At 49.0% G+C, this 25,494-nt stretch overlaps 1 protein-coding gene across 3 annotated transcripts in view; it reads left to right on the top strand.

Annotated features, from left to right (window-relative positions):
• The first annotated feature begins 8,198 nt into the window (after positions 1-8,198).
• CACNA1C (calcium voltage-gated channel subunit alpha1 C) overlaps positions 8,199-25,494 on the top strand; it is a 636,647-nt gene continuing 619,351 nt past the window's right edge. For all 3 annotated transcript variants that reach the window (XM_030804511.1, XM_030804510.1, XM_030804512.1), the window contains exon 1: positions 8,199-8,852. In XM_030804511.1, the coding sequence (XP_030660371.1) occupies positions 8,804-8,852 (49 nt within the window). In that variant the 5' untranslated portion in view covers positions 8,199-8,803. The remainder of the gene's footprint in view (positions 8,853-25,494) is intronic.

Raw genomic sequence — 25,494 nt, 5'->3', positions numbered from 1 at the left:
CAGCTGAAGTATGGAAGGAAAGGTGAGTTTGCCAAGAGTTATGTTAATAGGAGGACTGTGAATAGAATGAGGGTTGATGGCTGATTTCTGATGGCCAAATAAAGGTGTTTACTCTTAGGACCGTGTTTTGAAAATGACAGAGAACTTAGAATGCATTCAGAGAAGGATAAAAAGAGAAGAGAGAACATCTATAAAGCTAATTAGAAGAGGAAGGTTCTGAAAGACCTACTGAAAAGACATTTTTCAGCTTCCTTTGAGAAGACATTTTCTATCTAGCTCCATTGAATACGTTTGAACTGGTCTGGAACAGTTAAGAAGGTAAAGAGGTTAGGGAGGTTGAGGATCAGAATGGTCTTTGGGGTTTAAAGCCGGGTCCACTTCTACCCAGCTGAGTTGGCTCGGCCAGGTTACTGAACCTCTCCAAGCTTTCAATTTCTCTAATTAAATAGCCGAGGGTGGTTGACTGAAAGGGTTGTTTAAGTGTAAGACTAAGGTCTGTGGGAAGGAGCATCTTCCATAGTGCAGCACCTTCGTCACCACTCACTTAAGCTCTAACATATGGCAATAACTTCTGTTTTACAAGTGAAGAAACTGAGCCTCAGTGAGAGAAAGAGGTTGCTGAAGTTTCAGGAATTAGCAAACGTTGGGCTTGAGATTCAAGTGACAATGGGTGAAGAAACGTTCCGTAGGTTAGGGTAGTGTAGTGGGTTGAATAGCAGCCCCTCAGAATGTATGTCCATGTCCTAATCCCCAGAGAGTGTCAACGTTAACTTATCAGGAAAAAGGGTCTTTGTAGATGTAATTAACTTAAGAATTTTGAGAAGAAGACGTCGTCCGGGATTATCTGTGGAGCCCTAAATCCAATGACAGGTGTCCTTGTAAAAGCGAAGCAGAAGGAGATCTGACCGCCAGAAGATGAGGAGGCGAGGTGACCACGGAGACAGTGTGATGTGGCCACAAGTCAAGGAATGCTGCCAGCCAGCAAAAGTTGGAAAGAGACAAAGAAGGGGTTCTCCCTGAGAGCCACTGCAGGCAGCACGCCCTGCTGGATTTTGAACTTCTGGCCTCAAAACTGTGAGAGAATAAATTGCTGTTGTTTTAAAACACCCAGCTAGTGGTAATTTGCTATGGCAAAAACTGAATACATGCGGGAACGGCTCGCACTTTGTGAAGGTCTTTGAGCACCTAAAAAAGTGGACGCAACAGTGGACAGGTCTGAGCCTTGACTATGTGGTTCCTTCTGGGGGTCAGCAGGTCACCCAGATGAGACAAACTTTCTCAGGGCCTTAACAAGTAATGAAGGTATAGCTTTGGTGACTGAGCGCTTCCCTTGGTATCAGCTTCTCTTTCCAAAGAGCCTCAGGAGATGAGGCCGCACATTCCCATTTTGCAGATGAGCAAACAGAAGTCCAAGATAGTTACATACTTAGCATGCACCACTGGCTTGCTGAGGTAGAGAGGGCCGTCATTTGAATTCACACATGGGAGATGAATTCTCCCACCTGGAGAACTAGTCCCCAGGATCAGGCCATAAATAACCTTGCTGCGTTCTGTCTTTGGGGGCTAAGCATTGCTGAAAATCACAAGGCTAGTCATGTTAGTCATGTTACCACACCTTGTTATCCTAACAACTTGGGCTGCTGTAGAATGAGGCTTGAATTCTCCTCACACTCCAAGTACTCTTGCTTCCCCTTGGGACGGACGCTGGGGCTGAGCTGCCAGGAGAGTTTTCCCTAAGTATAGTGTACAAAGACAGCCCAGTGGGTTAGGTGGGATCCGGTCCGTCCTATGGCTTCTAGATAAACAGGCAGGAGGAAAGATGGAGATGGGATGGAAGGGAGAACTCTGCCTGCAGAGGTTTTTAAATACTAACATAAGTTGTGAAGTCCTCAGCGTTATTATGGGTCTTCCAAAAGAAGGAGAAAGGCCATTCTGTGCCCTCTTCAGCTTTGCTCTCTGAACTGTGGGTTGGGGGATTTTCCCCAAAGCCTTCCTCTCTCCTCCATTTTAGTTCTAGTGCCTGAAATGTTGCACACAGTAGTGGCCAGTGCATGGCCTCTGGGTTTGTGTAGACTTGGCTTCAAATCCCGATTCTATAGTTTGCTGACAAAGCAATCTTCGGCAAGAAAGTTAACCTCTTAGCTACTGTTTTGCACCTGTACAATGGTGGTAAGTCTCTTTGGCAGGGCCGTGGTGAATTCAGGACACATAGATTCAACAAATCTTTCTCACAGGGGTGAAGGATGATAACAGCTAACATTAAATGAACACACTGTGCACTCCACACACTTTACCTGGACTATTTCCTTTCATTCTCACAACCACCCTATGGAGGTAGGTACCACTATTAGCTTCATATTGTAAAACTGGGTGTTAAGAGGTAAAGTCAGGTGTCCACAATGCCCATAGCTCATAGCAGGTGGAACCTGGCTCTCTGTCTGGCCTGTCTCCAAAGACCAGGCTCTTCGCTGTATTTAAAGGGCCTATCATAGCACCTGATATTCACCAGGCATATTAAATGACGATGATTAGTATGAACTCAACAAACATATATATCGAGGGCAACTATGTGCCAGGCACTATTTACCCATAAAAATATCTAAACAAGTAACCTGGTCACAGGTGGAAGCACTACACTGATGCATCAGCCAGCTTTGGTCAGGGAAGCGGTACCACTGTGAGTGACATGGAGGAAGGGGTTGATTGCAGAGATTAGACCTTATCCAGTTGTGGAAGCTGGTGAAGAATCTATAGAAGGCTGCTGCCTCTGCATCTGAGGATAGGTATGAAGTTGCTCTAGTGAGAAAAGGCCAGAGGAAAACAGGACGTGATGTGGGAGAGAGTGAGGCCAAAGTGGAGCCCACAAGGACAAATACAACCCTTGTTTGCCTTTCACCACTTCCGATCTCGACTATGACACATAAAGCTGGACTCTTGACTACAGAGCTGGACACGTACTTTGCCCAGTCCTCAGAGTAGCTGAAGGAGGAGATGTAGCAGGAGCTGGAGGAGCTGTGGGCTCCACCATCAGGGTAAGCCAGCAATCTGGTGACAATGAGTGCATGCTGCTGCTTCATGTCCACCTTCCAGAGGCTCCACAGATACCTGTTGTGGACGACCTTAATGCAGAACCACACAAGGAAGGCAATTCTGGGACATAGGTTCCAGCTTAGTTAAGTGGACCAAATGCAAAACCACCACACTGATGTTCCCATCTCTGGCTTTTGAGAAGGAATGGTTGTGTGTGGCCCTATGTGGAGATAAAGAAGGTAAGCTGTCAGAAGGCACATTTAAGCTGGGCTTTCTGACTCCACTCTTGCTACTCTGGCTTGCTAATCAATTTTACCTGGTTTGAAATGCCCACCCTTATATACAGGCAATTATGTGGATTAGAAATTAAGGATGAAACATCTTCCCGAAAGGTCACTGTTAAGAATTTACCTATCATCGGCCGGGCGCGGTGGCTCACGCTTGTAATCCCAGCACTTTGGGAGGCCGAGGTGGGCGGATCACGAGTCAGGAGATCGAGACCACCATGAAACCCTGTCTCTACTAAAAATACAAAAAATTAGCCGGGCGTGGTGGCGGGTGCCTGTAGTCCCAGCTACTCGGAGAGGCAGAGACAGGAGAATGGCGTGAACCCGGGAGGCGGAGCTTGCAGTGAGCCGAGATTGCGCCACTGCACTCCAGCCTGGGCGACAGAGCGAGACTCCGTCTCAAAAAAAAAAAAAAAAAAAAAAGAATTTACCTATCATCTTGGTGCTCCTAGCTCTCTACCACCAACACAGAGTGGCTGACACTTCAACCAGGCAGCTTGGATTACAATGAGGACAATGCAATGCATTTGGGCTGGAAACACTGGACAGGTAATTTTTGCAGGTGGGTGGCAGCATTTAGTGCTGAGTGGCTGTTGTGGTGGGCAGAGGGAGAGAAATAGAAGAGACACCTTGCAGACTTGATGGGAGACTTATTCTGAAGAGATTTCTTAGTGGCGTTGTCCCTGGCTAGGCAGTGGGGGGAGGACTCTGTGTCAAGAGGTGTGTGTGTGTGCTAAGGGAAGAGGAAGAGCCTGCTTGGCAACCTGGCTTTTCAAGCCTTGGGCCAGATAGGGAAGAAGAAGAAGAAGAAACATTTACATGTAATCCCACCTCCCAAAGAAAGATACTGTCAACATTTTTTTCCCCACATGCCCCAGATTGAGGATACTGTCAACAGTTTGGTGTGAACCCTATTTAGTCTTTTCCCTAGTTCAAATATAAACCTGACTTTAAAAGGAAAATGAAATCATATTGCCTGTAATATTTTTGTGACTTGTTTTTCTTTCAGTGTAAATCATCTTTTTCCACGTTACTAATATTCTTCCTTAATATTGTTCATGTCTATGTAGAATTTCACTGTATGAATGCAATCTAGTTCATCTATGTGGCGGTGAAGAGCGTAGGCTCGAAGACCGCTAGGGTTCAAATCCCAGGTCTTTCAACATTAACTGGCTGTGAAACATGGGCAAGTGAGTAAACCTTTCTGTGCTTTGGTTTCCTCACCGGTAAAATGGGGATAAAAGCAATTCCTTCACAGGGTTGTTGGGAGGAGCAAAGGACTTTATATATGTGAGGCACTTAGAACAATCTCTCAGTGTTATTATTTAACCAACATTTTTGTTGAATATTTAGTTCATTTCCAGGTTTTCACTCTTACAAATATACTGTAATTAACAAATTCAGTGCACTCTTAATTGCTTCCAAAGAAAATATCTGTGGTCACATTTAAAAATCTTTTCCGGAGTGAATCATGCACTCAACACAAATTGAGTGTCCATATGTACAAGGCATTATGTTATGCACAAAGAATAAACACAGTTCTCTTCTTGAAGACACCTAAAATGTAGTAAGGAAGAGGAGAGAAAAGGCTCATGCAAATATAAGCAAAATACTGTGCAGAAAGAGGGCACATATGAAGACCTATGGGAGATTCTTTAGCTGGAGAATCAAATCATTCAATGACAGAGAAAGACAGATTCCCTCCTCTGCTCCCACCACCTCCCAAATCCCCAAATCAGAATTCACAATGGTCTCCTTTTGTCACACTGAGAATTTGTTACCTCGAAAGAGCACACCCAGGGCTGTGTTCCAAAGTTAAAAGCTGGGATATGGGCGTAGACTGCAAGACCAAATATTTAGGAAATACCTTTTTCTGGAAAGGAAAGAACACATTTCACAGCTGAAAAGAGAAGTGAAAAATGAAACTAAAGAAGCATGAAGGTAATATTTACTTGCTAGATTTATACAGTGCCTACCTTTAGAAAAGCTGGGCTATAAATCCTGCACGTGACCCCCTAACACACATACACTCTGTTCCCAGTGACTTGGCTCTTTGTGAATTATCGGCAGCATATTTTGCAATCATTTCACACTGTTCATCTCCCTGCAGCCCTGCCCCCACCAGCTTACCCACACTTCACCCCTCAGAAGGAGTAAGATAACAGTAGAGCCTGAGTTTGGTGTCAGATATGCCTGGGCTAAGTCCAGCCTCCATATTTACTCAGCTGGGTGACCCTGGACACTGTAATTCAAGTCTTGAAGTCTCAGTTTCCATATCTATAAAATGGGGATAATAATGATGATAACACAAGGTTTATTGGGTTGCAGTGAGGATTAAATAAGATAAAGGCTGTAAAATGCCTGGCACAGAGCACTCAGTAGTGTTAGCTACTATTATTATTCCTGCACTTGTGTGTAAAGGGGATGCAAACTAATTTTACTATTTTACTATTCATTTAAACAAATTATCAGCTACAGCAGCCTCTGAAACACAGGCCTATAATGCATCCTAAAGTAAATGCAAAATATTTGAATTTGTGTCATTTCTAATTTTCTCTATTAAGTTGAAAATTGAGTGTGAACACACCAGAATGGCAAAGAGGCCAGATTTCTCTTGTAACCAACAAAATTCAGATCGCTCTTCACATTAGAATGAAGATGACTGATACAGCTTAATACCTCTCCCAGGGGCACTCGCATTTTACACTGGGGCCAGAACCACTGGGCAAAGGAAGGAAACAAGAGTGGCAAGGTTTCAGAGATCAAGGGACGGACAGATGCATTTTCATAGGGGGAATTGCAACACTCCTGAAAGTATCTCAGGCACTCACTCATTCATTCAACACATATTATGTACTTACTATCTGCCAGATACTGCTCTAGGCACTGGTGAACAAAATAGATGAGACACCTGCCTTCATGGGGGTTACATTTTAGTGGGGGGATACAGACAATAAGCAATAAAGTTAATGAATAAGTAAACTATATAGTATGTTACACAGGGATTCAGTAAGAGTAAGGGGAGACAGGGAGCACTGTGGGGGTCCGTCGGTACGGAATCAGGATGAGGTCCTGGTGAGCCTCATTGAACAGGTGAGATTTGCGGAAAGCCTTGAAGAAGCCGAGGGAGTTTGTGTTTCAGGCGGTGGGAATAGCTAGAGCAAAGGGCTTACGATGTGCATGTGTGTTGGGGGGGTCATTCCTGGAGTGTCTGGGGCCCAGCCAGCAGGCTAGTGTATCCCGAGTGAGGGGGGCAGCAGTAGGAGATGATGTAAGGGAATTTGTACTCGGCCATTCCTGTAGGTCACCACAAGGACCATGGCTTTTACTAAGTGAAATGGGTAACCATGGAGGGTTTTGAGCAGAAGAGTGCTGGGATGTGATGTTTTAAATGGGTTACTCCGACAGTTGTATTGAGAAAATACCAGAGGGGAGAGGGAAGGTAGGCCAGGGGGGTCAGCCACAGGAGAAACCTGGGTGAAGGATGATGGCTCAGCCCCAGGTGGTGGCAGTGCAAGAACTGAGAAGTGGTCAGGTTCTGGATTCACCTGAAGGTAGGGCCAGCAGGATCTCCTGATGGACTAGACGTGGAATGATGAGAGGAAGGAGTCAAGAGTGACTCCAGGATTTTGATCTGAGCAACTAGAAGTGTGGGATTGTCATCGACTGCGATGGGGAAGGCTGTGTGAGGAGGAGCAGGCTTTGAAGAGATCAGGAATCCAGTGTTCGGATGTATTAGGCTTGAGATGTCTATTAGAGGGAGTCGGCTGTAGTCTGGAATTCAGGAGAGAGGTCTGGGCTGGAGATAGACATTTGATATAGACAGCTGCTGAAAGCCACGGGAATGGTTAGGGTCACCCAGGGAATGAAGGTGGATGTGGAGGCGAGGAGGTCTTATGTGGAGGCAGGTAGAGGTTTTCCCCAAGAGGGAGTTGTAGGCCCCCCTGAAAGGGATCACGAAGCCCCACTGGAGGGGAGCCCGGTCCTGCAGGGGGTGCCGTGGAACTTGCTGTGGTTGCGGGGAGTGATGGAGAGAGTGTTTGCTTCTCCGGGAAGGAGAGGTGCTGGATAGATTCCTGCCGGAGTTGCAGACATAATTAAGAGAAGCAGGTAAGGATATCCTAGTAGAACACGTGCTCGGCTGCCTCCAAGGAATTAGCAAACCTGGGTCTAGGAATCTGTTCAGACATCTGGGCACCGCTGCCTCGCCTACCAGGCTCCGCCTCGCTGCCCCTCCCGCTTCCCCTCCCCTCCTCTATCTGTCACTTCTACAACCGCTCTGATTATAATTGATCAAACAGAATCACAGAATCATGGCTCATTTTGCCGTTTTGTTCAGTGGCCCGATCCGAAACGAGACTCTGGTAGTTGGGCAAATTGTATTCCTCCTCCTTGGAATTCCGCTCACAGAGGCCTTCCCGGCGTGGCCGGCCCAGCAGGGACGCGCCGCCGCAGCGGAGGGGAGAACGCGGGCGGGGGGCTGCGGGCCGGCGCGGGGGGCGCGACGCCGCCGGCGGGGCGCGAGGGGGTGTGTCCGCGCCGCGGCCACCGCGGCCACCGCGGCGGGCTCCCGGGTCCTCCGCGCTACCCAGCCTCCCCGGGGGCTCCTCACGCCGCCCCTCGCCCGCCGGCAGCCGGGGCCCGCTCCCTTTGACGTCATGCGGGCCGAGGGCTCGCTCGGGAGGCGCTGCCGCGGGCGCCGAGAGGGGGCCCAACTTCGGGCTCCAGTCCGCCGCCGTGCGCCCCGCGCCGTGCGCCCGGCTCCCTGCGCGCCGCCGCCGCCACATCTGGAAGCGTTCAGCGCGTCTGCCTCCGGCGCGCCGGGCAGGCGGGCGGCGCGGGCAGGGGCGGGCGCGGGCGCGGCGGGGCTGGGCCGGGGGGAGTGAGCGCGGCGCTCTCGCGCGCCCGGTGTCTCCCTCTCGCTGCCTCTGCAGAAACAGCTCCTGCCAGAGCAGCGCTCGGCGCGGCGCGGCGGGCCCGGAGCGGCGGCGGCGGCTCTTCCTGCCTCCGCGCCCAGGAGTTGCCGGCTCCCTTTGACAGCAGAGAGCCGGGCAGGGGCCTCAGGAGGACTCGCTGGGAGTGGGCAGAGGCGCCTCGACCCCTGCCGGCCCAGGCGGGCCCCGCGCGCCCCCCGCCCCTCCTTTCCGCCTCTTCTCGCCCTGCCTCTCCCGATTTATTTTTTCAAATGGTGTAGCCGCCAGAGGTGCGGTGCTCAATTCTTGGAAGGGGCCCGGATGTACTGAGGATGCATTACAGTTTCACTCGAGGAGGCAGTAGTGGAAAGGAGCAGTTTTTGGGGTTTGATGCCATAATGGGAATCAGGTAATCGTCGGCAGGGAAGAAGAAACGCTGCAGACCACGGCTTCCTCGAATCTTGCACGAAAGCCGCCGGCCTCGGAGGAGGGATTAATCCAGACCCGCTGGGGGGTGTTTTCACATTGCTTCCTCTTCGTGGCTGCTCCTCCTTTTAAAACCATTTTTGGTCCATGGTCAATGAGAATACGAGGATGTACATTCCAGAGGAAAACCACCAAGGTAAGGCTGGACCCCGCCGCCTCGCCGGGGCTCCCTGCCTTTCCCACCGGGTTCCTGCGCTCCCCGCGGCCCCGGGGCCGGTCCCTGCGGAGTGGCCCGGGGCCGCGTCCGCGAGGGGCGCCTCCGCCTCGTCGGAGCGCCCGGGAGCCCGGCGGGACCGGGGCCCGAACCGCCGCGCGAGACGGAGCGGAAAATTCCCGCCCCTCCCCCTCCGGGCCCCAGCTTCTCCAGAGCATGTGTTTCCTATGAAATTCCAGGCGAGGGGGGAAAAGTTCCCCAAGTGGCTGCCGCCGCCTCGCTTTCTCGCGTTCGCCTGGAGAGCCCGGCTGCCTGGCCAGCCGCGCGGGGGGCAGAGGGCGCCGGCGCCGCGGAGCCCAGAGGCCCGGGGTCCCTCGCCCGGCTCGGGGCGCGGCTGGGAGCGCGCGCGCGCACCCTGCGCCGGCAGAGCCCGGCGCCCACGGCCGTCCCTGGGGCGCCCTAGCGCTGCCCGGCGTCCACTCTCGTCCAGGCGCCCCTGCCCTGGGCGGCGCGCTCCAGGTGGCAGGTGGGGGCGGCGGTGCAGATGTGAGCCCCAGCGCGCCCCTCTGGTTCCCCCTCCGTAGGTCCCCTTCTTCCTCTCTCCCTCCCTCCTCCGCCGCTCACCTACACCCACCCACCTCTCCACTGCCGTTGACCCCGAGCGCGCCCACGCCGCGTGTGTTCTCATTCGCACCCACATGTGGGCTAGCACCTGAGGATGGAAGCGGCGAGGAGCCGGGCGGTGTGTGGGCTTTGCTGTTTCGTGTTTGAAGGAGATCATGAAAGGGTGTGCCTGGCTCACGCGGCTCCATACTATTGTCCAGTGTTTTCTGAGCATCTCCATCCCTGGCCGCAAGTGTCACCAGCTCCCCCTGTGATGGTGAAAGGCAGTCAGGTAACTCCCTACTTCCTGGAAACTTTCTCCCTCACCGCTCTCCCCCCATATTAACAAGTTATTTTCTTTGACGTTGCTCAGCATTTAAGGTTTTTTTGCCGGGGGGTGCAGACAGGGTGGTCCCGGGGGGCTTTCTGGCAACCTCCAGGCATGACATCTCTTTCTTCTCGCCACTGCTCTCTCTGTCTCTTTGGGTGTAGTCTCCCCTTTTTCTCTCCCAGTTCCCAGAGCCTCCCTGTTTGCACTCTTCCTCTTCTCTTCCCCTGAAAGCCTGTCTGTCACTGCTGGCCTCTGTTCCTTCCCTGGGTTCTTCCCAGTGATCCTCTGAAGACCAGCTTGGTGGAAGGAGTTGTCTGTCTCCAGGTCTTTTTGTCCAGCTTTTCCCCTCTGTTTGCTCCCAGCTCCACCTTTTGGGGACACGGCCTTCACTCTTTAGAGCCAGAAGCTGCCAGCCAGCCTGCCTGGTCTCCATCTATCCTGAAACGGATTTTGGGGCCAGTCTTCTCTGCTTTCCAGCATGGGTGGCAGCATGGGGATTGTGGCCTCCTTTGGAAGAAAGAATCTTGTCAAGGGTCGTGGGTTCTAGGGTGAGCCAGAGCTTTGGGGTCACAAGGGCAGTATCCATGTTTGGATTTCTCTACTGGTGACCCCATCCCTCACCTGATCCCCTCTCCCTTCTGTAGCTGATGGGGTAGTGAATGGTTTAGGAGGGAGGGAGACACAAAAGAAAGTGGTGTTTGTGAAGAGTGGGGATGCAAGATGACTCCCCTCCAGGTTCTGAGACTGCGTGCTTTACCCACTTCCTCAGTCTAAGCAGCATTGAAGAGGAGAGCTCTGTAGTACTGCCCGAAGTATCACTGTCAATGGCAATGTACTGTGGTAATAATAATGATTATTCACATTATTCACAGGATGATAATCTTAACTAGTTTACAAGGTCTCCTCTTAGCGCAGGATAAACCCCTAATGAACCCATTTCCTTACTGTGGTTGTTTTCTTTTGCCCCTTTGCCTCTCAGCATCTCCCCGCTGTGTGCTGGGAGCAGACATTAAAAGTAGGAGTGCCAACCCCAGAGAGGTTCCTGAGAAAGGTAGAGGGGAAGGGAGCAAGGGAGCCAGTGGCTGAGAGCTCTACCTTTCCAGCAACATGCCAGCAAACACTATGGCAACCTGAATTCCAGTTCTCTCCCTTGAAGCTGCAGTGATTATATAATTCATGGGAGCAGTTTTGCCTCCATTTCTAGATGCGGTTCCCAGGTGGAAGAGCACCAAGATCCCTGTCCCCCCTCTACTCTCCATCTTCTCTTCTTCAGTTGGTTGGCATTGCCCAGGTTTGTGGGGTAGGAGAGGGGAGGAGGGTGGTGGAGGCGGGAAGGGCAGACCTAGAAGAGGATGAATATTGACAAGGAAGAGGTTGCTGTGGCTAATCACTAAAGGGGGCGGGTGAGCCATAATAGGGGTTAGAGTTTCAGGAGACAGGAGTCTAGGACTGCCTCAGAAGATCAGTAATGGTGACGAAACAAAGAGTCGAGAACCAAAAAAGTTGTCAGTGGCGGGGGCTGTGCATTCCTCTCTTCCCGACATGCTCCGAGACATGGAATGCACCAGTCCTTGTTCCCTCACCTTTTCTGTGGAGTGTGTGCATGTGTGAGTGTGTGAGTGTGTGTGTGTGTGTGTGTGTTTTGAGGGTCGAACTGGAGACTGGAGGTCAGCGCCTGGGAACAGCCTGGAAGTTCATTGAAGGACCAGCTTCTGACCCTGGGTTTCAGGCTGGGGTGGCACACTCAAGCCTTGCCTCGCCTCTGGTGCCCTGTGTGCTCTGGGCCTGTGCCAGCCTCCCACTTTTCTGGGCTGATTTTCCATTGCAGGCTCCAGCTAGCAAATGAGTGTCTTAATAGTCAACCATTGAACAAATAAAACACCAGAATGTCCCTTATCTGCTAGAGACAAGGCAGAGGGGAGAAACATGTGTTCTGGGAGTGCAAGACACACTGTGCTTTTCTTTTAACTACTTAGCGATGCAGCAGAATAAGAATCGCTGTAATAAGGTAATATTAATAATGATCACAGTTAACTTTCTTTACAAATGGTCAGAGAACAACGTTGCTCGCACATCAGCTTGAGCAGGTTAAAGAAAGCTGTGGCATTAGCTTTGCTTTTTCTTGATCCTGCATGGAGGAAACTGGAGGAAAGGGGCTTTGGAGTTCAGCATATTATTCCTGCTATTGGTCAGGTACTTTTTAGTGTTTTAGATATGACAGAATATATTAAAAAGAGTCAATTTTTCATTATTTCTATAGAATACACCCTAACGGTATTTAACTGTGTGTGTGTGTATATACACACATGGAATAAGGAAAAGCTATTTTAAATAGATCACACGAGAGGTTAATGCCCTTCAGGGACCTGGGGTGTTGAGAGAGGAGTATTGATAACGCAGTCTCCTAAGACTGTAAACATTTCTTCTTCATAGTAAAGGGAGACTTGTTCTTACAGGTACGTGCTGCAGGCACAGTGCTTTGTAAATGAAATGATGAGCCATTAGCCCCCTGGGACCATTTCTCAGTCTTGGCAATGACCAAGGACTCTTCAATTTTTTCTTCAACTAAAACTGCTTGAGTTGGGTTCTTCTGTAAGACCTACCAAAGGGATCCAAGGAGCATACTGAGTGGAGATTTCGAGGCCCTGCTCATCTTTGGATCCCTGCTTCCTAGTACAGGCGGCTGCTCAGTCCAGGGCCTTGATGCAAGGCTGAACAAATAAATGTCTGCGTGAATGAATGAATGCGACCTGGCCAGACCTGCAGTAGATGTGGCTTCTGCCTCTTCCAGTAGGTGGCGCCACAGGGCTTAGGAGTCAGGAAAGGGGCTTCAGGGTCTGGCTGGTGATGAAAGGCATAGGGGGAGTTTAGAGCTTGTGACCTGTTGGGGCTGTGCTGCTTCCATCAGGCCCACACCTGCCCTGGCACAGGTAACCCAAAAGACCAGTGTGTCTCCGTGCCACCGCACACACTGGAGGCCCTCGCGGCATCACTGAGGGACCCAGGTCCCACAGTGACCTCTCCACCCTGCTGTGATGAAAACTCCTTTGCAGCCCACCCAGTCCATCGCAGGCTCTTCCCACAGACGTCTGTTTCCTTCCAGCACAAACAGCATCCCGCTGAGCCTGGAGGGAGCCTTCTGGGTGAATCGCTGAACTTGGTATGGCCGGATGTTAATTTTCTTCCTGATTTTTCACTGATGGTTTAGTAACCAGAGGGCCCGGTGGTGCCCAAGCCCAGTGGAGCATGGGGTGACCTGAATGAAGCATGGGATCTGGGAACCCAAACCTGTGCAGTCACAGGGCTTGCCAGCCAAAGGCAGGAGGACATTTTCCTAACTTTAATAGGGAAAAGAACACAAAAACAATTGGGTGCACTTCACAGTTGATTTGCGTTTATGAGTCTGCCTGGGTCTCCTGCTGGGTAATGGCAGAAAAGCTCAGGAGACCCAGGTTAGGAAGTAACTGAGATTTGTTCTAATTTCCAGTGATGTTTTCCAGCACCTGGCGTTTTCTTTTCTATTCCTTTCTTCATTCGGTTTTCTTAGTTGCGTGGCAAGTTCCATGAGGTCTGAGGAGCCCTTGGCACTGTGTAAAGAAGGGGTGAGTGGCTGGCAGCACTTTCTTCCTTTTACAGTAATTCCTCCCGCCTGATACAGCAGCTGTTTGTTCTGTAGGAGGTACAGGTCAGCCGGTGTCATCTCACCTCTTCCTTGCCGGGACCCTGAAATCAGTGCTGAGCATTCAAATTCAGCAGACAATTTTATTTTCCAATATGGACTACAGAAAGCTGATAGACTGCGAAGCACCTGGAGACTTAACAACAAGCCTAATTAACAAAATAATCACACCGATTTTGTCTGTTTCTAGATTCCATCCTCACAGTTGCCTAGGTTAATGTTGGGCACTGTGGAGGAGGACAGAAGAGTGGTTAAAAAAAAAAGGCATGGGGAATTGTTTTGCAACGTATCAGGTGCTAACTATTTAGTGACAGAAGTGCTAAACATTCTGATAATGAAATAACACTCTGAGCCATGGCTGTCATTATTAAAATAATTTAGTAAACACCTGTTTACATGTACCTCAACGTTAGATACCACGTAAAACAAGTAAAAGTGACAGGATCCCTCAGGGAAAATGGAATGGAATGTTTTTCGGTGCCATTTCAAAGCCGGGTGTGTAGGCTTAAACTGAACCTACAGCAGAAAAAGCAAAATGGAAGGCTGAAATAATGATGCCATCATTTGAACCGAAACCTGGGTGCTCCAGAAGAGCTCTTCTCTGTGTTTTCATTCCTAGATGGGTGCTGATTTGCCCAAGACCAGGCTTTCCTGAGCCCATGTAGACACGGGCCTGGAGCAGGTGGGCAGACCCTCTTGGCTTCCATAGTTGAGGCACCCCTGGAGGCAGCTGTTTATCATGGCAGGAAGGGAAGTGGATGCATTCTCTACTGCCCCCTTTCCCCTGCTGAATTCAGGCAGGACCCGCGCGGGTCCCTGGAGAACCTTGCTTCAGTGCTAGCTGTGTGTACCGTGTGGGCAGGACCCCAGCTGGGAGACGGGGAGCCCAGGATGACCCTACAGAAAAGCAGAGCTGCGAGATGGCTGGAGCCTCCGAGAGCTGAGGTGCAGAAGATGAGGGGAAGCCAGAGGAGCCCCGACCCACTAGGGTCCCTGGGAGGGTTTGGGGAACAAGGTCGTCAGGGTAGTCAGTTACTCTTTGTGGAGCTGAACTGAATTTAAGTAGGGATTGCATGGACTGTAGGAGAGAAGTTTGGGGCTGGAGCTCAGGAGTCAGACAGAGGTTGAAAACAGACCCTTCCTTCCCCGGAAGCCGAGGGAACTAGAGGAAGGGTTCATCTGGCTGAAGCAGAGGGTGAGGAAAGCGGGGGTTAAGTGGCAAGAAACCCAAACCTCTCAGCCCCTCCGCTCCCCAAAACCCCACAAAACAGTTCTCTCCAAAACACCTTCACTTTAAAATGGGCTTCTTGTGCTATACCCTGTGTGTATAGGGGGCAGGGGGCTAGACTCTGGTTCATTAAAGGGTTTGTCAAACATAGAACAAATATAATGTCTCTTTGGGAATTTACTTTCTAGGATCGGGACATTTTATGGGTAAAGGAACCCTAGAGACAATCCTCATTTCCAGTTGAGAAAACAGAGGCCCCTAAAGGTTCACTGAGGCAGGGATATAACTAAATACAAGGTCTTCAGTCTCTTTATCCTCCTGCCTTTACCACACTTGGTGCTGGCCCCCTGAGAGAGCATCGTTAGTGCTTCTGGCTAAATTTTGCTTGATAGATCTCTCAGCCTCTCTATTCTTCCTCCCCCTGCCTCCACCTTTGTACTGCCTTAAAATAATTTCTGCGATGTTAGATTTAGGAATGGAGTTGAAAGGGTGGGGTGGGGGAAATCTATCATTGGAAAGGTTTAAAAATACTTTCTTAGACTACAGAGTAGAAGTTCATACATGTCCACAAGAAACTCCTGCAAAATTCAGATCACGATTTTGTCTGCAAACAGATCTGCCTTTAAGCCTTTTTTATTTGCTCACTTCCTCTCGGCCCCAATCTAGGCTCATTTCAGCCCCTTTGCGAGAGTGGGATGGGGATAGGAAGCCAGGCTGTGCTGTGGGACTTCCCTGGTGAGCTGCTAGGATTCTTCATGGACCAGCTGGCATTACCAGTAGCTGGGGTACAGACATACAGATCAGCCCCAGGGTAGAGACTGTGAGACAGGTGCCACAGACTCCACCTGAGCTGGGCGACCAAGGGTGTCTTTCTGCTCCCATGTCAGGGTTGGTCTCCTAGGACCCCCGGCCTACTCCCAGGAGACATTCCCAGCCCATGGAAAGAGAATCACTAGGACCTGCCTCTGACATTCCCATCTTCCTTGAAGTGTTCATTGGCTGACTTGTTTCGTATTCTTTCAAGTCATCTCTGAGAAACTGGAAGGCCTCTGAGGCTGACTTGGTCTAGCTTGAAGACGGAGGCATGAGCCAGGCTCGTGCTTAGAGATGTGGCTTTTGAGTTCCCTGGAGGAAGCCATCATTTCAGAACATAGTGTTGTGATAATTTCATGAAATATTCAAGCTGCCAATTTGCCAACAGGGGTTTCTTTTAATACACTCGGCTACACTTGGTGTTGCTTGCTTGAACCTAGCTAAAAGGAAAATAAAATAATCTTGTCTCCTGTCTTTTAGAGAACCAAGCCAAAATCTAGACAGTAAATGAATGTTCTTCTCCATATTGCCTGTGGGCAGAAATGTTGACTTGATTACTCAATTAAGCTCTATTTACTTTATAACCATTGTGTCATGTTCGGTCATTTATATTCCTTTCTTTCTTCCAAAATAATCTATGTTGGGCTAAAACCTTTCAAAGACATTAACAAAAGTAACAAAGTAAATAGCTAAAGAATAAATAAGGCTGTAGGCTAGAGAAATGACTTGGGTCTTGGGTCACATTCTTTGACTTGATCACTTTCTCTGAGAGTTCAGAAGGAATCAAATCCCTTTTTTTTTTTTTGTCTGTAAAGTGGAGATAATAATCCTTAGCCAAGTCACTTTGCAGAGCAGCTGTGAGGATCCAAATGGGAGAATGAGTGTATATCACTGTTCAAACATCAGCTACTCTTATTGTCCCCATCAGAGAGCAGAGCACCAGAGTTTGGAAAAGCAACGCCATGAAGTAACATTCACAGCATTTCAGACAACTTTGGAGGTGTTGTGGAAGGGCTGACATTATTCAGTATTTTAAAGGTGAAAATGTAAAACAAAGAGAAACCAGAGTCTGAGGTGATCTGGCTGATACCAGAATAATCAAGGAGGAAGTGAACCATTGATGGAGATGGGCCTGGTATTTTGCCCTCCAGAGAGTCTAGGAGCCTGTGGCCAGTAGGCTCCCAGGACAGTGGAGCCACGTGCACTGCTGCTGTTTCCAAGCTGAGGGTGAGGACATGGGGATGCAGGGTACCCGACGCCTGGCAGCCATCCACCTGCCATGCTGCTGTCCCCTCACTGCCACCACACATGGCTGCCTGCCTTCGGCCTCAAGTCCAAAGCCACGCTGGCTGGAAGTCCTTCGATGGCCTGAAAATAGGGCCATTGAGGGCAGGAAGAACACCACCTGGGCAACCAATGTCTCCTCACTTTTGAACGTGAATTCCCCAAACCTGAACACAACTTCCCAGTACAGGAGGACCGGCTGGAAAATAAAACTTTGCTTCAAAAGTAAACTTTGGGTTTGGAAAATAAACTTATTTATTTTTCATAGCCAAAGTGTTGCAGGTTTGGAGATAGAGGGGACAGTTCTGTGCAGCTCCCTAAGACACTGATCAAAATAGGAAAGGGCTTTAACATGACAGTCTTGAGTGACAGGATTAGTTTTGGTTTCCCAAAGCACAAATAATCCCATCATCAAAAAGTGTGCTGGGAAACGTTCGCATTTGTTTGCACCTTGCTCTACCCCCAGCTCTGGTCCTGTGATCTGTGGAGCCATATATGTTTTAATTTTTATCTAAAGAAAAAAAGCTATATTGAGGTATAACATCTACCTTTTTATAATTTTAAAATAGAGCAAGAGTAATAGCCACCATTTATTGAATGCCTAGCATGTGTTAGGCAATGTTCTTGGTGCTTCATGTGCTTAATATGTTTTATCCTTACAGTAATCCTACTACGTGGGTTTTAATTATATTTTTTGGATAAGGAAACTGAGGACCAAAGTCTTAAGCAATGTGGCCACAGCCACCCAGACAGTGTTGGGGCTGGGAATTAAATTCAGGTCTGTTGGAGTTTCAAAACATTTGTTCTTTCTGTTACTTCTCCCCATGGAGAAGAGTAGAAAGAGGAACCCACTATCCCTCTATCCTGGGAAAATGACCTTGTCCTCGCCTTCTGGAACCTGGCTTAGATTTGCCTTGTGGAAGCTCAGAGCTGGAATCCTTGTTCTTAATTGATGGCTGTACATGGTCCTGGTACCCCACCTCCCTTCCTGGTCCCATCCTCTGGCGTTCCCCTTGTTCCCAGGGTTTCTGCCAGGGCCCTCCTTGCTTCTTCAGATCTCCTCATAGGCCTTCACAGACCACCTAGGTCAGTACACCTTGTCTCTCGGGGGACCGGTTTGTGGCATGGCCTTGCTTCACCACCCATTCTTGGAATATTTTCTCAGTCACTCCCTCCTGGAAAATAGACACTCTCCATTCTCGAACGAGATTCCCGTGAGTCCCGGGGACCGTCCCTGTAAGCTGAGCTCTCCAGACTTCAAGCATTATTTATTTATTTATTTATTTTGAAAGAGCAGCTTTGTTGAGGTATAATTCACATACCGTGAAATTTACCCTTTGGATGTGTACGATTCAGTGGTCTACCTACTTCCCCAATATTTTCATCACCCCCCCTAAAAATACCCTTTACCCATTGGTAGTCATTTTTCATTCCCCTCTCTCTCTAGCCCTTGGCAACCATGAATTTACTTTTATCTCTATGGATTTTCATGTGTTATTGACAGCAATAATAATTCCTTTTTTTTTTTTTTTTTTTTTTTTTTTTTGAGAGGCGTAGTCTTGCTCTGTCACCAGGCTGGAGTGCAGTGGCATGATCTTGGCTCACTGCAACCTCTGACTCCCTGGTTCAAGCGATTCTCCTGCCTCAGTCTCCTGAGTAGCTGGGACTACAGGCACGAACCACCACGCCTGGCTAATTTTTGTATTTTTAGTAGAGATGGGATTTCACCATGTTGGCCAGGATGGTCTTGATCTCCTGACCTCTTGATCCACCCACTTGGCCTCCCAAAGTGCTGGGATTACAGGCATGAGCCACTGTGCCCGGCCAACAGCAATAATAATTCTGCAGTTGGAGTTTGCTGTGTAGTCTGACTGTTGGCAACATATCTCACAAATTTCAGACCTAGATAGGTCATGACAATCTACATGATAAATGATGACATTAAAAGGAAGCATGTGAAATTAGTTAGGGAGCTGGCTGTCATTTGGAGGTGGGATTAAGCATTTTCTCTCAATTATACAAAAAAGTGGTTTTAGCATTTTTCAAAAGTATCTTAGCATAATGTCTTCAAGGTTCATCCACGTTGTGCCATGTGTCAGGACTTCGCTCTTTTTTATGGCTGAATAGTATTTCATTGAAAGCACATGCCACATTTTGCTTATCCATTCTTCTGTTGATGGACACTTGGGTTTTCACCTTTTGGCTATTGTGAATGGTGCTGCAATGAACACCAGTATTCAGGTATCAATTTGAATCCATTTTTAGTTATTTTGGGTTTACCTAGGAGTGGAATTGCTGGCCCTGCAATATGACTTTTTAGCTTTAAGAGTCCACTTCCTTGGACAGTGCCCCAAGTTTGAAGCCCACGTGGATGAAACTACAGCATTAGGAAATCCTACTGTATCAGTAGTGAGGGTTTGGTATTTACTCTGGGCTCCCAGTTCCTATACCAGAAATTTGACTTTAATTGGTATTTCACAATCTGACAGCTGCCTTTTGATGAGGAGTGACCGATACTGCCTCTGTTCAAAAAAACAAAACAAAAAAACCAGTGTCTCTATATCCAGTTCAGCTTTCACCTCATTGCTGACCTGGCTTTGTAACTCAACAGGAAATTGGTGTTTGGCAAGACAAGGCTATTTAGTCTGTCTCTGTCTCTCCCTCTGCCTGTGTGTCTAGTCCAGGAGCACCCATGTCTGTGGCTAGAGATGTGGGCCTGATAAGCCTGAGGACTGTGGGAGAGGGTGGCTCCCCTCATGTGTTGCTGGGCCGAGTCCTCCCTGGACTGTGCGGGGGAAGCAGCTCTGTGCTCTGTGCTGGCCAGGTGCTGCCTGCCCTGCCCCAGGCACGACTGATTAAGTGGGGGAAAAGCAGCTTCCCAGGGCTCTCACCTGCTCCTCACACATCTAAAGTCTAGGCAAGAGAGGCAAAAATGTGAGAAGAAAGGTAAACAGTCCGGGGAGAAAATCGGGAAAGGAGGAAGGAGAGAAGGAAGCAAGCAAGGGTAGACAGCCAGGGGAAACAGCAGCACATGGTAGGCTCTTAGCTGTGGATTGATGCCCCAGTGAAATGACTCTGGAAGCCTCTTTCCAATCTTGGGATGGGTATTTTCTTGGTAATCATTTTACCTAAGAGTGATAGTATCATCGGCTGCATTTCTGTCTTAGCATGTTGAACTCTGCTAATCTGAGGAAGAAACAAACACACACATTGATGCCTCGGCTGAACCCATTAATCAGAGACCTGGGTATGGACAAAAAAGCGCACAGGGTCACGGAGGCATGTGAAGCTCAGAAGACTTTGCACTTTGAAGGCCAATGTACTTAATTTAATCCAACCGACTATTAGTAAATTCCTCTCCTTTGGGCTCTGCCCTCACACCCCCTCACTGGCCCTGCTCACAGGTGCCTCTGGGCCACTGTGCAGAGCTGGAATGTTGCACAGCATTTCTCCAAGGTGGAAGCTTCTGTTGCCAATATCTGGCTGCCTGAGACATCCTGGGGATTCGAGCTCCACATCCGAGTGGATTTCAGTGACTCAGAGCTCATATTTGATCTGTCGTGAATAGGATCTTGTGCCTCTGTTTTTTAAATTATTTAAAAGGCAAAAATTTTGACCTATGCCCAGCTGTCTGAAAAACCAGGAGATAAGAAGCCTTTTCTAGGATAAATTGACTGTGAAATATCTCTGAAAATGAAATGTCTCATGCCAGTTGTGATGAAAACAATTCTAGTGTTTTTTTTTTTTCCAGAATAGGAATGGTTAGTCATTAACAAAAAGTTATTGAGCATCTGCTATCTGCAAGGCAGTTTGCTTATAGGATCTCTGGATTCAAGGGTATCTTCAAGGTTACAGCCCTCAACTATCCCTTCCTTTAAGGGAAGTATCTATTCTACTAGGAGGTAAGATTTATGCCTAGACACACAGACACCCACAACTGTAATAAAAGGCAGAACATGCTTGATGTTACAAGGATATAAAGATAAAGGCTCACAGATTTAAAGAAGAAGGGTGATATGGAAAGATGGAATAAATGAAGGAAGTGTTATATGGAGGTTGTGACTGAGCTGACCCTTGAAGGGTGGACGGAAATGGGGTGGAGAAGAGAGGTGCACAGTCCCAACAGAAAGGATGGGATGGCCTGTAATGTATTCACAGGGATGTGCATTGGATTTCAAAGGAGTAGTGAGTTGAGTTTGGCTGGAGCAAGGTTTTGCAGGGGGAAGAAGTGGGAGAGAAAGTTGGAATGGCAGGAAGGGGATAATGCCTGGAGCACCCTGTATTGGGCTGAAGAGTTTGCATGGCATTTGGTAGGCAATGGAGGGCCGTTTAAAGTGTATAAGTGGAGACAGGGTGTACTCAGAGCTGCTCTTCCAGGAAGCAGGCTACAGGATAAGGTAGGGGAGTTGAGGCTGCAGGTAGAGGGGCAGTTCTGAGGCTGTTGCCACTGTCCAGGCAAGAGAGGGCAGGAGTGATTTTCCCAGCAGAAAGCCAGAGACAAGGGAGCCCTGTGCCGTGATCTGGATGGGAAGGGTAGAGGTTGTATTTGGAGGCAAGTAGAAGATGCCTAGTGTGCATGCAGAATTAGAGTTCTGTCTAAGAAGGTGCTATTTGAAGCTGTGGAGACGGAGCCATTAGGGAGAGAGAGAGCAGAGTGAAGGAACGATGGAGAGCTGAAGACAGACAGGAGGAGGGTAAAATGGAGGAGACAATGACAGAATAGTCAGGGAGGCAGGGGAGAGCCTTGCTATTGCAGGGTGTCGGGGATCAAGGCAGGAGAGCATTTCTAGGAGGCCGTCATTGCTGAATGGAGTCGTGAAAGGGAAGATGGGAACTGAGAAGCCCGCTGGATTGAATGACTGGGCTGGAGAGTGGGTTCAGAGTGAGTGTTGTCCAGCCGAACTGTGCAGTGCTGTGGCATGGTGGTTGTGAAGCAGGGGCAGCACGTGGGGACCACTCTTTCAAAAATTTTGGCTGTGAATAAAAGGAGAGGGGAGGGATTTGTTGGCACATGAGAGATCGGAAATGCAAGAGAGGGGAGCAGATTGGGAAGAAGGCAGTAGGCAGTGGCGTTGGGGATGGGAGTGGAAGGCTCAACCCCAGCAAAGGAGGTAGCACTCTGTCTTTAGAGGCAGACATGCAGTCAAGCAAGGGATGAGGAAATGTAGAGGGGCATGGGGGGAGCTGGAAAGGAGGACAGGAGGGGCCTCAGGCAGGGGTGCTGAATCCTGGGAAGGATGAGGCAGCTGGAGTGGGGCCTGAGAGCTTGAGGAGACCAGAAGAGGGAACAGTCAGTGGGAAACACTATGAGACACCCAAAGAAATTCACAAGGGTGCCCAGGTCCCAGAGGCACTGGCCGTCGTCTGGAAGCATGAGTTAGGGGCCAGGAGTGATTGGCATTCCTAGAGAAAGCTTCCCCAGAAGTGAGTTTGGCAAAGTGAGACAGCTGCTGACTAGGTCTGGGGGCAAAGGGTTCTAGCTCTGTAAGGAGGCGTGCCAAGCTCGAGCTGGTGTGGGAGAATCAAGGTGGCCAATGGGATGCAGGAACCAGGATGCATCATTTTAGTGGGAGTCAGGGAGTCTGAATCCCCCAGCCTGCCTCCATTCCAGGTGGATTAGTCACCAGAATAGCCAGTGGGCCCCTTGAGCTCTGAGTGGATGCACAAAGGGCCAGGTGGGCTTTCTTTGGGGAGCATAACAGGAAGAAGATGGCAAAAGCCTGGGTGGTAGAGATGGTGGCAGTTTAAGGATGTGGGCTTAGGACTGTGGACTAGGATGCACGTGTGTGTGTGTGTGTGTGTGTGTGTGTGTGTGTGTGTGTGTGCCTGTACCTGTGTGTAAGGGCAGGCACATGAAGACAAACTTTACTGGTTTCACAGTTTGTCCTCCAGAGGGTCTTCTGGGTGCTGACACCAAAGCGGAGAGAGAGCTCATGGTGTGGAGCCCTGAGGTCACTTTTGTGACGTGGATGGAAGGAAGCAGGGGATGTGAGGACTGGTGGAGGTGGACGTCAGACACCAGGCTTCCCACAGGCTGTCTTGGGCATCAAGGACAAGGAACCTGCACTGTTAACCTCAGTCAGGGCGCAACGGTAGAAAGGAGGAGTGATGGGGCAATCGAGACCACAAGTGCCAACCTCAGCGCACTCACCTGGAGAATACTTACCTTCATGCTGTTCCCACCCGTGTCTCTCCATATGCCCCTGCATCCAAACCAAGCCCAGCTTCGCAGCCTATGATATTGGCTCTCTGGAGAACCAGTTAGCCTTTGTGGAGTGTTAGGCCCTGCGATTTTATATCCTTATAATTATATCAGAATATCAAATTCCTGAGAACAGAACATTTTATTATTTTTTTCTTCATCCTCTCCCCTGTTATAATCCCACAAGAAAAATGTTGCAAACCACTGGAAAGCCTCTGGTTGGATCCCATTGAGCTTTGCAATGCCTTGATTTCCCTGTAATCAAGAAAAATGATATCCTGAATGTTTCTTGAAAGGATGTATTTGGTGCCAAGGACAATAACACTCCTTGAATGCCATGGAAATATGCTCTGCTGAGTGGCTCTGAGCTTACCCTTGGTGTAGGAAGGTGCAAATGACCAGGAGGTACCCCCCAGACCCTGCCCCAGTCCCTGTCACATATGCAGAGGACTGTGGTTGGGAGGGGTCTGGTTGCGGGGGTTGTGAGTAGCAGGCAGAGGCGGGCAGAGAGGTGGTAGCTGCAAAGACCTAGTGTCTCTGAGTTGAGGAGGCTGGGCTTTTGCACCTCACTCAAATTCTGTGCAGTGGCCAGAGCCCCCGCATCCATTCTTATATGTTGGCATTGTTCCCAAAAGAGGCACAGTTGTTGACTTCTCATAGACGCCAATTTGCGTGATGTTTGGAGTACTAGCTCCTCATGGTGAAATGCATAGACGGTCCAGCGGCCCCAAGTCCTTGCCTTTGTTCTTCCATTTTTGGCTAGGGAAGTAGCACTAGTCTTCTGTGTGCCTTGCCTAGAAACAGTGTGTTATGACAGCCTTCGTGGGAGTTGGCATGGCAGGCCCTGTGGCCACCATCTCACCCCGTCTGGCCTCATCTGGAAACCTACTTGCAGAGTTTGGCCTTATTCTGATGAACCTCAAGGGCAGCGCTGACCCCAGCTTGATCTCTTGCTGGGTCTGGGCAACAAAAGGCTTTGGGATTTTTCCTTTTTTCCACTCCAGTGAAACTTAGGCAGAATGCAATGTTTTCCTCTGAGGATATCAGTTGGGGAATGAACGCAAAGTCCAGATGGACAGGGTTCCGCAGTTCCAGCTGCTGCCATACTCAGACAACTGGTCCTCTGCATTTCATTGGAGTTTGACCCGGCTTTTTTTTTTCTTTTTTTTTTTTGAGACAGAGTCTCGCACTGTCGCCCAGACTGGAGTGCAGTGGCCCGATCTCAGCTCACTGCAAGCTCCGCCTCCTAGGTTCACGCCATTCTCCTGCCTCGGCCTCCCGAGTAGCTGGGACTATAGGCGCCCGCCACCACGCCTGGCTATTTTTTTTGTATTTTTAGTAGAGACGGGGTTTCACCATGTTAGCCAGGATGGTCTCGATCTCTTGACCTCGTGGTCCGCCTGCCTTGGCCTCCCAAGGTGCTGGGATTACAGGCTTGAGCCACCGCGCCCAGCTGACTTGGCTTTAATAAAATGAAGGAGAAAAGAAAATTTTGAGGAAGAAAATGACCAGAAGAAGAATGCCCTTGAGTTGGGGGAATCCATGGAATGGGCTGCTATCCTGAGAAGTGGACTCAGCTCTTCTTCAGAGACCTGTAGACATCACAGCCTGCAGTCCCATGCATCCTTGGCCCTCAGACTGGCACAGCTAGCACCCCTCCTAATGATTTTTCCTGGGTCTGTCTGAAAGGGAGAGGATAAAATGGCAATCAGGGCCATCAACCTACATCTTTCAGGCCCAGAAGGAAATGAACAGAAAATTTAAACCAAAGATGGAACCTTATGGAAAGGTTCCTCTAACACTTTGGGACCAAACCCTTATGCGTTATTTGACTTGTGTGTGGGGGGTGCGCATGTACGTGTGTGGATGTGCATTCATGTGCATCAGAGAGAAAAGAAGAAGCAGAGAGGAGGAGAGAGCAGTGTGACTGACCTTGTAACCCCTGGAAGACAGCATGTGGTCATAAGATACAGTCATATCTGGGAGCAGGAATTTATGTTTTAGATGTATTGTTACCTGTCACGTTGGCATTTTGTTCGAACCATTTAATTTTCCCATGTCTAGGATTCTGCATCTGACCTTCCTACCTTATGAATCTATTTATTCTTGTAACCCTACTTATAATGACTGTTACTTGAGTATTTCAAAGGGATTGATAGAAATATGGCAGGAGAAAACTTTGTGTCTGGTCCTTTATGTACTATTGACTGCACTGGGACATTATAGTATAGACTCAAATGCTTAAAGAGTCTTTCCTTTCCTTTCCTTTCCTTTCCTTTCCTTTCCTTTCCTTTCCTTTCCTTTCCTTTCCTTCCCTTACCTTTCCTTTCCTTTCCTTTCCCTTTCTTTCTCTCTCTCTCTTTCTTTCTTTCTTTCTTTCTTTCTTTCTTTCTTTCTTTCTTTCCCTCCCTCCCTCCCTCCCTCTCTCCCTCTCCTTCCTTCCTTCTCCTTCCTTCCTTCCTTCCTTCTCTCTCTCCTTCCTTC

The sequence above is a fragment of the Nomascus leucogenys genome, chromosome 23 (genome assembly GCF_006542625.1).
Source record: "Nomascus leucogenys isolate Asia chromosome 23, Asia_NLE_v1, whole genome shotgun sequence".
Classification (NCBI taxonomy): domain Eukaryota; kingdom Metazoa; phylum Chordata; class Mammalia; order Primates; family Hylobatidae; genus Nomascus; species Nomascus leucogenys.
Note: the sequence above shows the minus strand (reverse complement) of the source record. Positions and strands in the feature narration are given on the sequence as shown.